Here is a 14,726-nt window from a genome sequence, read left to right as displayed (position 1 = left end):
ATGCATGCACACAGTGGTGGGACGGGTGATGAAACAAGGGGTCTGACCTCTGTTTGAGTAAAAGAATGGGGGGGGTCACGCAGCCACGGATGAAGGGTGTCACCCACAGACAGCTGCCAATATTATCATGCAAACTATATTCTTCTCTGAGCACCCCCCCCCCCCCCCACACACACACACACACACACCACTGGTGCCCTCTCAGATTGAGGAGAGATGGAGGCAGAGGATAAGCCACCTCAGCGGAACACCCCCCTGCCCCCCCCCTACCAAGCCCCTGTTGGAGGCCTTTTGACAACTTCCAGCCGGACAAGAGACATGGCAGCAGAGAAGGCATTAGCCTATGAATGAGAACCCCCCCCCCTCCTAAAGCTTTAGACGCCTCTCTCTCTCTCTCTCTCTCTTTCGCTCTCTCCTGTCACTCTCTCTCTCACTCACTCCATCTTTCTCACTCTCTCTTCTCATTCTCTCCTAAAGCTTTAGACATCTCTCTTTCACTCCATCTCCCACTCTCTCAGTCCATCTCTCTCTCTCTCTCTCGCTCTCTCTTCTCACTCTCTCCTTCCTCTCTCTCTCTCTCTCTCTCTCTCTCTCTCTCTCTCTTCTCACTCTCTCCTTCCTCTCTCTCTCTCTCTCTCTCTCTCTCTCTCTCTCTTCTCACTCTCTCCTTCCTCTCTCTCTCTCTCTCTCTCTCTCTTCTCACTCTCTCCTTCCTCTCTCTCATTCTCTGCCATCCCCTCCATCAATGCTTGACATTGACTAGATTCCGTCTCCATAGTACGACTTGGCTTCTCCCTCTTCCCTCTGAGAGTCCCTTTGTGGGAAGTGTGCGAAGTGGCGGCTCAGCCTAAAGAACCCTCCCTGCATGGACAGAATTTGCAATTCGCCACTTCCTGTGAGATTCTTTTGCATCCCAAAAAAAAAAAAAATGCCAAAAACAACACACACTCAACAACACTCTCACACACACACACACACACACACACCCGCACACACAAAAAGCTGTGTGGGCAGATGAGAGGCTCTGTCAGGGATTATCCAACGCGTACGTTAATCCGCACAAAAAAAAGTGAAAGTGCACTAATCATTGGTGCCGTAATCTGTGCCGCTGGGCCACACTTTTGGGTGTCGCAGATTAGGCCAAGAGGTCTCTGTGGTGACGGAGATAAATCAGGGCTTCCACATCTAGCTCCCACACATTGGCCCACGCTAGCCTACACATGCGGCCATGCTAGTAGTGTTTAATCAGCGCAAATTACGAGCCGACAAGCAAACACTACTGTTTTGTTGCCTGGGCTCTCTCCTTTTGTTGTTTGAGGTCTGTGTGTGTAGTGTACACACACACACACGTAAACATACCCCCCCTCCCCCAAACACACACACACACACAGAAATGAACACACACCTGCTTGCTGAAGCAATTGGGCTAGATAAAACACACAGAAACACCACAAAGAAAGCAGACCAACAGTTACTATGCAAATACTTGATCATCTTTGTGGCTTTGCTCATTCTCCACTGTGCCTATCCAGGGGCCCGGTGCCACTTTTGTCTCGGTGACATGGTTTTCTCCGCCTGCATGCAGCGCTACGGCTTTCTGCGCGATCGCCATAGTTTTCTTGCAGCATTATTCATTGCCAGGCAACCGTGCCAGTTGGCACCGCAGCAAAGGACACAAAGCTGAGAAATCTCAACCGACTCAGGAGGATGCCAGTGTCTTGATGTGATACATCCAACTAACACGGCTACTGGCATCAGAGCGAATGAAAGCCATACACAGCATAATACAGAATCACATGCATTTCAACTATCAAATTTAGAAAAAGGGGAATAACATTTTTTTTTATCAAATGCGGCATTAAAGAACCACAGACCTAGCTACAAGACACCACATCAAGAGATAGTCAACATCCATGAACTGACACATTATCCCTACAGTCAGTTTTTTGGTGAAGGCAGAAAACCCACATTCACTACTATTGTGGGGAGCCTGGGTTTGTGTGTGTGTGTGTGTGTGTGTGTGTGTGTGTGTGTGTGTGTGTGTGTGTGTGTTTGTGTGTGTTTGTGTGTGTGTGTGTTTTGTGTGTCTGTGTGTGAGTATGTGTTAAATGACTATGAACCCATCACCCGACAACGCGACCCATCACCTGCCCTTTTTTCCAATCCTCAAAACAACAACAACAAAATACACACAAATCAAGCGCATTCTTCCGCTGCCTGTGTGCAGAGACAACAACAATCAGGGTGCCTGTAATGAAGACACGGCAGCCATTTCACAATTAAAGGGAGGGGGGGGGGGGGGCTGTCAGAGTCAAGACTCAGGCACCAAGGTTGGGTGCCTGCCCGCCTGCCTGCCTATAAGATATTCGAATTGCATGAGGGGAAGTTGTGCTGATGCTAGGTTGAGGACCCTGCAGTGCATAATTAAAAGAAAACACAGAGGAATGTACAACGCTCTCTGTGTTGACAGTTGGACTGAGCCAGGCAAAAAACCCTGCTCCCCAACACCCCCACGACCAACAACACACACACACACACAGACACACTCACACTGAAAAAAAACACAATAAGCCTTCACTGTGGGACGCCCAGCCGCCTGCTGCCAAAGTGAATGGAGGAAACAACAATGGCTCCTTTTGCAAACTCATCACTGCCTCCTCCCTCTCGGATTCAATTAACACTTGTGGTCTGGGCAGGGAGGAGAGGACAGGACAGGATGGGATGGAATGGGATGGGAGTCAGCTCATAAATCCCTCTGTTTGGACTATAGAAAAGCCTACTTCCTCCTCTTGACAGGACGCCATTGGCCAAATCGATGGGCCTCTCAAGGAGAATGGCCTTGATTGACAACAGACTCGGGTCAGCAGTTCTGCTTTCGACATTTTCTCGACAGTCTTCCTCTTCTCTGGGACACTTCTTGACAATGAGAAAGAGGCGGAGAGGGGATGGCTACAGGGCAATATTGAAAAATGCACACACACACATACACACACTTAAGGACAGAGCCACTCAGACACATACAGACACAAATGGACCAACCACATATTTGTCTGGGTCTCTCTACGTCTCTTAGGTACCCAAATTGCCTGTCTGCAGAGCATCCACTGTCATAAGCAAAGTGATGTTGTGTGCTGTGTGACTCCCCCGTACACATCTGTGCTGCTAAGCCTCCCTGGGGGGTGGGGGGGGGGGTTGGGCAGAGCAGACAGCGGCAGCAAATGAAGGGGGGTTTATAAAAACACAGTGTCTTTACCACACTGAAGCGAGGCTAGCAGCAACACACTCCAGGGAACACCTGCCGAGATCCAGAAGACTTTACAATGAGATGTTGACATAGTGCATTGCCTCGTTCCTCTTGGAGTATCTGTAACTACAGTGAGTAAGAAGGGTTTTTTTCACCTCGTAAACTAGGTCTGTACAGGCCACGATTTCTGGGTTGTGAGGATGTGGTGAAAAACCAATATTAGAGCAATTAGGACGTTGCATAACGGATATTACATGCGCTGACAATGGGCCTCTGTGGTTCGGTTAGTTGCTTATCAGCCCGAATCATTTCATCTGGAGCCTGTGGAGGGTCTTCTCACACTGAATGGGTCCCCTATGTCACCAACACACTTGGCTATGAGGCCTGTTTATCCGTCTAATGAACCTCATTTTCTGCTGCACCGTCATATCCAGTAACTGAAGTGTGTGTGCGTGTGGGGGTGTGTGTGTGTGGGTGGGGTTGAAATTGGAAATTGAAAAAAAAAACAAAAAAAAAAACACACACACTCTCCCACCAGTATTATTTGGGAGCTCTGTGCTCAAATCCGTGCTGCATTTGCCAGGTCCCATCAGGGCGACTGTGGCGTAATGAGAGGAGACAGGCCAAAACCAGCTCAATGGGCGCTGCCCTTCTGGGAGATGGGTAAGGGGGCAAAGGAAAGGTCCCAGCCAAATTGTTTGGTGCACTGATGTTACCATTCTTAATGTTTCTATCGTACTGTCTCAAGCACTAGTGCATTTAATCACGCTAACTCTTCACATACCATCACATAATCAGTGCATAATCTTTCACCCCATACATTACATTACATTACATTACATGATATTTGGCTGGCGCATTTTTAACCGAAGTGACTTACAACATGGTAAACAGTTTAAAGCTTTTTAAAACAATTCTTCCAACAATTCTCTAGAACAATTTGAAACAATTTAAAATAGGGTACAATAAGAACAAACAGTGAGTGCTGTTTTTATAGTCAAGTGTCAGTTCTAGTCAGGTGATAAGTGCTAGAATTAGCAAGGCTAGTTGTAAGTAGTGCTACGAGAGGAGATATTCTCTGAAGAGCTGGATCTTCAGGAGTTTTTTTGAAGATGGAGAGGGATGTCCCTGCTCTAGTAGGAACTAGCGTGTTCCACCAACGAAGAACAACAGATGAGAAAAGTTTGGATTGGCCTGAGCGTATAGGTGGCAGAGCTAGATGTTGTTTGTCTGAGAAACGCAATGGTCAGGAGGTAGCATATGCCTGTATGAGGGCATTTAAGCAGGTGGGAGCAGAACCGGATACTACTTTATAGGCAAACAATACAGGTGTCCAACTTAATTTGCAGTAAAATAAAAAAGATAACTTCTTTGTAGATCAAACATTGAATTGTGCAATCATAACGTGGCCTCTTTGCAAAACAGCTATATTACCATCCACATAACATTCAGTTTCACAAAAAAAACAAAGGAACCATTACATATCAAAAACTCATCGCTTCTACCATTCATAGTAAACCCCATAATCCTTATGACTTTAGGAGTGTGAAATATCAGGAGATATGGTGCAAAGATACTATTGTATTTCTCCTGTGCAACATGAAAGGGTTTAGAGAGGCAACAGAAGTACAGAAGCTAGAAGATAATAGCAATAGAGCCCATGTAGTTGACTTTTGACTGCAATCCCATTACTGAAGAGATTTTTATGAGATTTTATGATCGCTTTACTGATCTCTACAATCTCAATCACAATCCAGAGACCATTCAAGTCTCTGAGAGGTTGATGTTGGTGCTTGTAGTACAAGTGAAAGTAAATGTTTTTCCTCCCTCTCCTTTCTTTCCTTCATTCTCATTATTTGGCCAAATGAACAAACGAAACCCAAAAATCAGTTTTGCTTATAATAAAGTGCGAAAGAACCTATATAACCTATACTAGCCAAAACGCAATTGAAGCCAGACAAGGGATTCCTTGATTGACAAGATATTTTTTTTCTGAATAAGTGGTGCATTAGGGGTACAAATGATGTATGCTAATGTTCATCAACTACCGTCACCCATGTAGCCACTTCTTGCTTATGCCTATTTATCAAGTGATTTTGTTGACTGTGACATGCATCGCATATCAAACAAAAAAAGTCTGAGTATAATAACACTGGAATAAAACATGGGCAATGAGGATGGGTAATTCATGATATCATTGCATAGCTGACACTATTTGATAATCTCTGCCGCTCAGACTTCAACATCAACTCAAACATCTCATCACACATCTTCATTCCCCCCCCCCCCCCTTTTTTTTTAAAAATATGCTCTCACGAAACGAGCATCTTCAAATAGTAGAGAACAAGTTCAAAAGGAATGGGTAAAGGCGCCTGCTGCCGGAGCTACAGTGCATCTGATCTTTGATGCACTTTATTCTCTCTCTCTCTCTCTCTCTCTCTCTCTCTCTCTCTCTCTCTCTCTCTCTCTCTCTCTCTCTCTCTCTCTCTCTCTATGTTCAGACCCTGCATTCAGGGGTGGCGCCGTGAGCTAATGAGCACAGATAAAAAGCTAATCAGATCTTTATTAGCCTAAACTGCCATGACGAGCCTGCACTTAATTGATAATGTGACAGGCCTGAATGGGAGACTAAAGGAAATATAGGGACCAGATCTATTTTTTTTTCATGGCATGGAGCACTGATGTCAAATACAAATCACATAGGGACACAAGGGACACATTTATAGTAGGGAAACATTTATAGTAATCAGTGTAACACTCAACTATGGAGCCACACAAAGAGCATATGACCTGTGTTGCCATACAGTCTACTTTCACTTGACATTAGGCATTACATCATTTCCATAAATATGACTGCATTTCCAATAAATATCATCATTACCATCATCATCATCATCATCATCAACATCATCAAGGCCATAGATTGTGGGTTATTGCAATATATATCACACTTTTGTCTCAATCCATTTTAAAGCAGTGGGTGAGCTTATGTGTGCTGAGTCTTATAGAAGGATGCAACAGATATAGTTTGAGTGATGTCTGCTATATAGATACTGTATATAATCTGCACTATATAGGATATGCCAGATGCGATCTTCAGCAAAACTTCATCTTCTCCTCTGAATTCTTCAAAAGACACTGCCCTTTGTTCTAACTGAAGTTAATGGAGTCCTGTCTTATACGGCGGAGGAGGAGATTAAAAATGATCAGTCATTTCAGCTCGCAACGGCAGAATCTATATTACGTGGCACTTGGAGGCACATTAGCAATCTATGTGCCAGCCAAAAATAGAGGGACCATTCATTATATAACCTTATTACAAAGATGCTATCAGAGGATGAATTTAGAGGGAAATGCATGTTGAAAATGAGATTTGGCTCGCCTGAAATAATGAGAACAATAAGAAAAGCCACTGCGGTTGAGCGGCCGACTCCTATAAATTAATCAAGGAGACGGTCACCATCGCAATATTTTAAGCTCTAGAACGGGGGTTGGGGGGGGGGGGGGGTGCTGTCCCTGTGCCCATTTTCCACGCCCATTCTCACCCATCTTGGTCAAACATGGATGGGTTTTTGCTAATCTTTCAGAGGCCGAGATCCTGGAATTGCATGGCTTTTGGGAGCCATGAATTGTGTGTGTGTGTGTGTGTGTGTATGTGTGTGTTTGTGTGTGTGTGTGTGTGTGTGTGTGTGTGTGTGTGTGTAGACAGAGAAAGGAGGGGGGTGACATGTATATATCCTGAGCTTACAGGAGTAACCTTTCAACAGCATCTTTCAACAACCAACTGTAGAACTAGGGGTTAGTTTTCCCAAATGATCTACTGCAAAAATGAATCTTGTGTGGTAAAGATGCTATCATTGTTTCTGCCTCGTAGCTATCATAAGCAACCAAGATCAATTCCAAACTTTCCATTTCTTCTGAAAAGGATTTATACCATCCAATTTGGAACAGAACAATACACTGTCGTCTTGTCCCATTGGTCATATGACAGTCTGTCTGGTGCTCAGTCCATAAGGCAAAAATGCATTAAAAAGTATATCCAATATATCCAGGTATATATATATATATATATATATATATACAATATGTATATATATATACAATATATCCATTTAGTAATTTATCACAATGAAGTCTCACACTGAAAACAATTCAAGGAAAAAGGAAAAAGTCAACCTTGAAGGGAAGCAAATTTATTCTAAGAATTTACTTTAACAATTTACTTTAACTAAAGTTTGGATTTTTCTCATTTTTTCAGTTTGAGATGAATATAACACTTTTTACTCATCTTTACTAGGTGTGACAATAATTGTGGAGGGCGCTGTTTGTCTATGTCAACGTCTTGCCCAAAGACTAGACAATGAGAATATTATACTGGTCTTCTAAGTCTCCACACTTTACATTATATAACGTTCCTTGACATTATATTGAACTCACTTGCACATCTGATTGCTTTCAGCTTCAAGCAGCAATTAGCAGCTCATATTATCTTCGCCAGAAACACGATTACTGTAGCAGTACATCCACCTCCACCCACCTCTGGGGAGTAGCAATTTGATGTGAAAGTGTAGTTTGGCTGCTAAAGCCCTCACAGAAAAAAAAAATGACATTGAAACAATATGGAGCTTTGCATACATGGGCGTGCATACAGTCAGCATGGTCATGCACCACAGCTGGTGAATTTCACCCAAATCAAGTGACATCTGGACAGGACAGGACTACCTGCTCCTGAAAATTACACAACGCAGGGCAACTAGGCCACTGCATGGCCTCTATAACGCAACACCACTGCAAACATTTCTCTTGCATGTCAGAAAAAAACAGGTCTGTTTGGGCAAGTTTAAGTAGCCAAATAAGAAAATATATATATTTTTTATATATATCCTTCTTGAGTGCCTCGGATGTCTTAATTTTTTAATTTCTCTAGCATGAAAGATCTTAAGACAGAGGTTGGATGCTCTCTTTCTCTCTCTCTCTCTCTGACATGCTTTTCCACCCCAATAACACCTGTGTGTGCTGCAGCACCTTTCATCACAACAGTTATCATTTTTATGTCACTGAAATGGCAATGTGTTGACAGTCAGTAGCAGCAAATGGGCTGAGCTGCCCCTCATGAATGCTGTTTAAATGCACTGCCTGTGTTTCAGTTCAATTCAGGATTTTACATTCCAAGTATTTTTTAAAAAGGAAGAATAACATGTTTAGTGGGAACTGAGATTCATTTAGGCTATAATCCTTTTATCAGTTCATCAAAATTCAAGAAATGGAAATAAAAATCCATAATTCAGATAGATGGCTTTGTTAGCGTATCGTATAAGATAAGGATTAAAATGAGTTGAATGCTTACTGTGTCAGCAAATCAGAAATGGTAGCCTAACTGAAATATAGGCCTATTTGAAGCCACAGACTACCAAGCACCAGCACCATTGAGAACCTGCACATTGAACAACACTAATGAAACACAAGAAAACAAAAAACAGAAAAAGAATTGGAGGGGGGGGGGCACTATTTCCCTCTCAGATGTGAGAGCTTCGGTGGATATCCAACTGTCAGAGCTCCAGTCACTCCATCCGCTTCCATTGCTATGGTTACAGGCTCAGGTGTGACTGCAGCGCTCTAAGTGGTGATGTCACCACAGCGAGGGGGGATGTGGGTAGAGGAGGAAGTGCTTGCTAGCGTGGACATAGAGAAACAGGTTCCATCTGCCCTAAAGCCTCACTCTCCCACCCCCCAAAGCATATTAAGCAGGCAATCAATCTTCACAGCAGATAATTTAATTATGTCAAGTTCCTGGCTAACCTGTAACTTGCTGCTGGTAGCTTGTTGGATTCAGCTTCATTTGTAACCATGAGTCTATGTTTTTTATTAGTGTTGATGTCAGTGATTTAGTTTCTGTTTTTTTATATATATATCCTCTTCATGCCATTGCAGACATTCATAATACATAATACAACATTCATAATCTCAACATTTGTGGGAGTCCTTTGGTAAACTTAAATCGCATCTAAATATTATATGATCTCAGCAGCTATCTGAATGATGTTCTGTTGCATGCAGATGTGATATCCTTTGGTAGTTTGTCGACAGTTTGTTGGCATGGAAACAGTCATTTGCAATACTTCCTATTGCACCCTCTGGTTTCTGAACAATACATTAGGAAAAGCATTCTACAAACACAGAACTACTGAAAGAAGCTCTAGGCTACATGAGCCTGCTTCATGTTCTAAATAAGTTTGACATTGACTGTGTAATAAGATGTTAATAATAAAATGCCAACTACAATAACACAAATAGACCAGGCAAAACAACTTTGTAAAATATTGTACAACATAATAGGCTATATGCCTATAGCTTAAGCCTATAAATGCATTAACAAATGCACTGGTAGAGAGAAGGACTGTGTAAAAATGATTACCCTCACAAGTTTTGCTTACCTGAGATTCAAGGAAATCTTAAAGAGTAGGTTTGTGTTCATTGTAGAATATGGCCTGATCGAGGCAGCATTATAACATACTCAGCTTTGAGCAGGCCTAATGGATGAACGTTTTAGCTTGGCTTGCTATTGATTTCTAAGGGAATAGTCTGGCTTTACCCTGGCCTTCCTTCATTGACAGGAGGAAACAAATGTATCTTTAATTGTTGCAGACTACCTAATGGGATTTTTTATGACAGAATTTCAGTGGCGTTGAAAGCATGATAGCATTCACACTTCTGTAGTGTGAAAAGTTGTGGAGGAGAGAGATAGGACTCCTATCTTATAGCACACTATAGGCCCATTGTCCAACGTTTCTAGTTTGATGGAATTTGCAGAGGCACCGGCAGGTGTCAATTACTTCAGTATTTTGAAGAAAATCCGACAGACTAAGTTCTTAATATGGCAAAATTGTGCATTCAGTAGAAGGCAAATGCTTGTGTTTCTTTTTCATGCATGAAAAGATCCCAAACCTAGTGATGAAAACAGCAGTGGAATCACGACAGATAGGTTCAGCCGAATGACCCAATTTTGCCATAAGAAATGCTCAGCGGCAGCGAAAGCGACTTTGCATGCCAGCGTGTGTTATCTACACGGAGACAATACATTCAACATCTTCAGAGAGAAATGTCACTTTCCTCTGCCATTCAGCAACCGATTTTGAGGCTGGTTCAGTTATATTCCGCGAAGTCTAGACACAAACGGCCATGCACAGTGTAATCGACCAGACACATAGAACATATGGTCTCCCTACAGACATGTTAAAAGGCTTTCCAAATAGGATAGCAGACCTACCTGGATGCTCAAAAGAAGATATATCGCGTAGGTCAACGATGGAGCCATTGTTGAGATGTTAAACCCCTGGCAGATGAAAGGATGGGGCAGAAGAGTTTGCTTTGCTTCTAGACGCTATCGCTGGTTTGCTTGTCCAAACAATGGCGAATTTTCTGCAGCATCAGACCGCTGGCGCTTCTTTCGGTCTCTCTCTCCCCCGACCGACCCCAGGCGCACAATGGTCTCTACAATCTACTCCCTTGTGCTTCACCTATCAGTTCACAGATGCCCGTGCTTCCCTGGCGATGTGCCGGTGTCAGGGAGTTCGGGTATAGGCCATCAGTTGAGAGAGACGTTTGGTTTGTCTTTCGAGCTTTTAGCATCCGCGACCGGTCGGCGAGATAGATGGCGAGACGGCGACATTGCCCGTCGTTGTCGGAACGAGTGTACACACATGCATGGAAGCTGAGGCTCCTTCAACGCCCCGCCCTGCTAACCCGGGGAGGCGAGGACAGAGGAGCCAGTCATTGGACGGCCGAGCGGCGGGGAATCTCAACCTTCCCTGATGCTGCTGAATGCCTTCAGTGAAACGAATGTCTGACTGCATGGTGCGCTAATAAGATTATGTTTAAATATCCAAAAAAATTGGCTATATATGGTCATACCGCCCTCCCAACGTCATAAAAGTCCAAGGCAGCACAGTTTTAAACTTTGTGTAGGCCTAGGCCTACTTCATAATTGTTTATTTGTCATCATCATGAGATACAAAGTGAACGTGAGTTAGATCTAGATGTAGTCTTTAGGCGACTGTATGAGTGTCACACAGGCTAGGCTACTGTAACAACAACAACCTCAACAAAACAAACACAAAAACACTTCACATATGGATTTCCTAATCCACTGGAAAATGTATTTCAAATCCTCTGATCTAAACACAACAGAACTTTTCCATATGGTCAGGATTAGTGACTAATGTGGGTGAGCTTCTTGGTGTGGGGTTGGGGGTTATGAAAATGCCTGGGCTACTATGAGAATCGTTGAGGATTATATCTCTTTGTTTGTTTCCCATCGCTGAGTAAAAAAAAACAAACAGTGAAAGCATGGATGAAGAGTAATCTGTTCAATCATTACCGCCTCTCTTGTGGATCAAAATACGTTCAGATCAAGAGGCCTCCTGGCAACAATTGGTTGAAAATATCTGGGCTTTCGGATTTGGAAGGCCAGGGATTGTCACTACCAGCATCAGCATTGCTTTTTTTTTTTTAAATAAACAAAATCTTTATGTTTCCGAGAACAAGTGGTCGAAAGTATCTGGTCTTCGGATTAACAAGGCCAGGGATTGTAACTCAAATGTACATGGAACTTTTCATGACTTTTTTTTTAAATGTTTTTAAAAAAATCCTTGGGGCTATGTTTCAGATAGGCTACAAAGAATAGTTGTTAGTATGAATTGGGGACTTTGTGTCACTTAGCAACAAGGAATGACTTTGCTTTTGGTGCCCTCCTTGCCTGTAGGCTTATGACATCCAGACATCCATCCATCCACTTTGTTACTCTTTGCAGTGTCAGTTCATTTCATTTCATTGGCATAATACACTGTTTGGTAGCCCTGGAAGCAAATGTAATTTGCTGCCGCTGGGTGCGTCTAGATTTCTAGGCTAACTGTTTGGCATACTGGTAGTTGTTTTTGTTGTATTTAAAATGATAATAGGCCTTATAAAATATTAAAAGATAATAATAAATGTATTCTTAGAATTGCATTAATGGTCACATGAATGCATCAACTGGGGTCCACACATTCTCTGACAGTATGAAGATATGAAGACTTTTGACCAGTTCATATTTTTGTGTTGTTGAATTGTTGTGTATTTTAGTTTGGTCTGAACTTCATTTCAACCGATCTGTAGATCTTATGTACTATATGCGATAGAAAGCACACAGATTTGCCTGGGTAGGGAGGGACAGTACTTGCAAACACAGAAACAAAGACAGACTAGACATGCAATTCCGAGGAATTACACGAGGGGATGCAGTCTGCTGGTTAGGGTGTTGGTGGGGCTGTTGAGCTTGCTGCTAGCTGGTTGGTAGGGTAATTGTGATACCTGCAAAGGTGCTTTTTAAGTAACCAAATTTGAATCTTGTGTGACATGGCATTCTTGAGATATCATACTCAAGGTGTTTTTGACCTTGACATTTGACCTTCAACCTCCAACTTCAACTCACTTCATCTTTGAGTCCATAAAAACACTCGTACCAAATTTGAAGCATGTACGTCAAGCCGTTCTGGAGATATAATGCTGAATGCATGAGATATGGCTGGGACTTTTATTTTGACACACAGGAAACAAAATCGAATTGTGAGATTTGCACAGAAAGGAGGCGTGGATGGGGTTTTGGAACTTCTCTGTATCTCCATTTCACCCACTGAACTATCGTTATTCATCTATGACAAGGTAAACTCGGTTTTGCATTCTATGACCCCTTTAACAGGATGTGTAGTTCAGGTAGAGCTAGATTGTATGCTTAGAAGCTAAGACAGTTGAATTCCTCACAGGTGACACCTGTGCCATTGTTCTGATTAGCCTGGGAACTGCTCTGAGAACTACTTAACGTGCGCAGCTGGCTCTATTATGACATCACAGCCCCCATTCAAGTCTATGGGGGGAAAATACACTTTTAATTACAAATATCTAACCTTCTCAAAAATGAAAAACGGATAGGACGGTAAAGCCTTGGAAGATCTACGGAACGGTGCTTCAACCAAATTTGTACGTTAAGCGGTTTGGGCTGAATAGCGCGCACAAAAAGGTAAAAAGAAAAATAATAATAAGAAGAAGTCTCCGGATTTCAATAGAGGGGATGCATCCCCTCTAATAAGAAGTCTCCGGATTTCAGGGGATGCATCCCCTCTAATTAAGCTGCTTTTTTTCTATCATAAACAAGAAATCCTCCCATATGACATAACTTTAATCAAAAGTCTGTACCACGCATGCTCTCAGAGCTTCAAAATCTAAGTCCAGGTTGTGGTTAAATCACATAAGCCACATCTTCTAACTTCCCATTGCATACCACTGATATTAATCATGGTCTGTGTCCCTCATTCAGAGTAGAGTATAACTGTGCCTAATCCCTTTCTATGCCCCCCCCCCCCCCCCCCCCCGGATATTTCATGAACACTTCTATCACAAAGCTGAAGGCAAGAGACCCGTTTTGGTGCTACCAAAATACAACTCAAATAACAGTCAACATTCACTTCTAACATGTCATGTACACAAGAGGGTTCTCGTTAATTATATTAAACAAAGACCTAGTTCTGCTCGTGTGTAGCCATAAGCCTAAGCCCTGTGTTGTGATCCTCTTTCTGGCCACATCACGTAGATCTCATTCACGGGGCACGACATCATGGGCCGTTCCACTCTGCTCGCTGGACAAGCCTGAGTCCAGGGAGGCAGGAGCCGGCTGCACAAAGCCACCCCCCTCCACACACACACACACACACACACATACACACACCAGCAACAGAGACGATTGACCAGGGCTAACCAATCATAGGGCAAGCTGTCACCTTCTACGGATGAAAACTGGTCTGCCATTGGCTGTCAGTGATGGCCCTCTGCATCACCAGTCTGATGGAATGTGGACAAAGGCTTCCCTTGGAGAAGCTGGCAGACTATGTCAGATAGAGAGAGAGAGAGGGGGGGGGGGGGGCAATATGGAAGATGAAGTGGTAGAACTATTTTTATGCAGTGTTAATAATGTGGGAAATTGTCGTTTCATCTCTAAAGATCAGGACACATGGATAAAATCAAAATAATACAGGTCTTAAAAATGCAACATTTTTACATACGCTTCTAGTTTACATTTTTCTTGGGTTGTCTTTGAAGCTGGGTATGTGCATGTTTAAAGCAGGTTATGATACAACACAAGGTATAATTTAGATACTATTATTAGCTGTTACTTTGTTTATGACCTAGGGACTGCATAAAAAATCATTATGCAGTAGTTGAATATGGTGACAGGACCTTAAACTTAAAGAAATTAATATTCAAAGTGAATTTAATCTTTTCTTTGTGACGTTCTGAGGGATGTCACAGAAATTCAAAGTTTATATTCCCCTCACATATTTAGATTTATGAGGTCTAATTGTTGGTGCAACTTCACTTTGATCGCAGGACTACTTTGGGGTTCAGAAAAGTGATTAATGTAGTTGTCCAAAAATGTAAGTTTACTACCAGA

General features: G+C 42.8%; 2 protein-coding genes across 5 annotated transcripts in view; one reads left to right on the top strand and one right to left on the bottom strand.

Annotated features, from left to right (window-relative positions):
- Positions 1-10,960, bottom strand: part of ptpro (protein tyrosine phosphatase receptor type O) — a 58,165-nt gene extending 47,205 nt beyond the window's left edge. For 2 of the 4 annotated variants that reach the window (XM_042078380.1, XM_042078381.1), the window contains exon 1: positions 10,512-10,960. In XM_042078380.1, coding sequence (XP_041934314.1) covers positions 10,512-10,559 — 48 coding nt within the window. In that variant the 5' untranslated portion in view covers positions 10,560-10,960. The remainder of the gene's footprint in view (positions 1-10,511) is intronic. The other 2 variants (XM_042078382.1, XM_042078383.1) reach the window with 1 other exon arrangement.
- Positions 10,961-12,846: 1,886 nt separating this feature from the next.
- Positions 12,847-14,726, top strand: part of rerg (RAS-like, estrogen-regulated, growth inhibitor) — a 35,816-nt gene continuing 33,936 nt past the window's right edge. The window contains exon 1 of the mRNA XM_042079215.1: positions 12,847-12,943. The gene's annotated coding sequence lies outside the window, so the exon portion shown is untranslated. The remainder of the gene's footprint in view (positions 12,944-14,726) is intronic.

Source organism: Alosa sapidissima, chromosome 22, assembly GCF_018492685.1.
Source record: "Alosa sapidissima isolate fAloSap1 chromosome 22, fAloSap1.pri, whole genome shotgun sequence".
Lineage (NCBI taxonomy): Eukaryota > Metazoa > Chordata > Actinopteri > Clupeiformes > Clupeidae > Alosa > Alosa sapidissima.
Note: the sequence above shows the minus strand (reverse complement) of the source record. Positions and strands in the feature narration are given on the sequence as shown.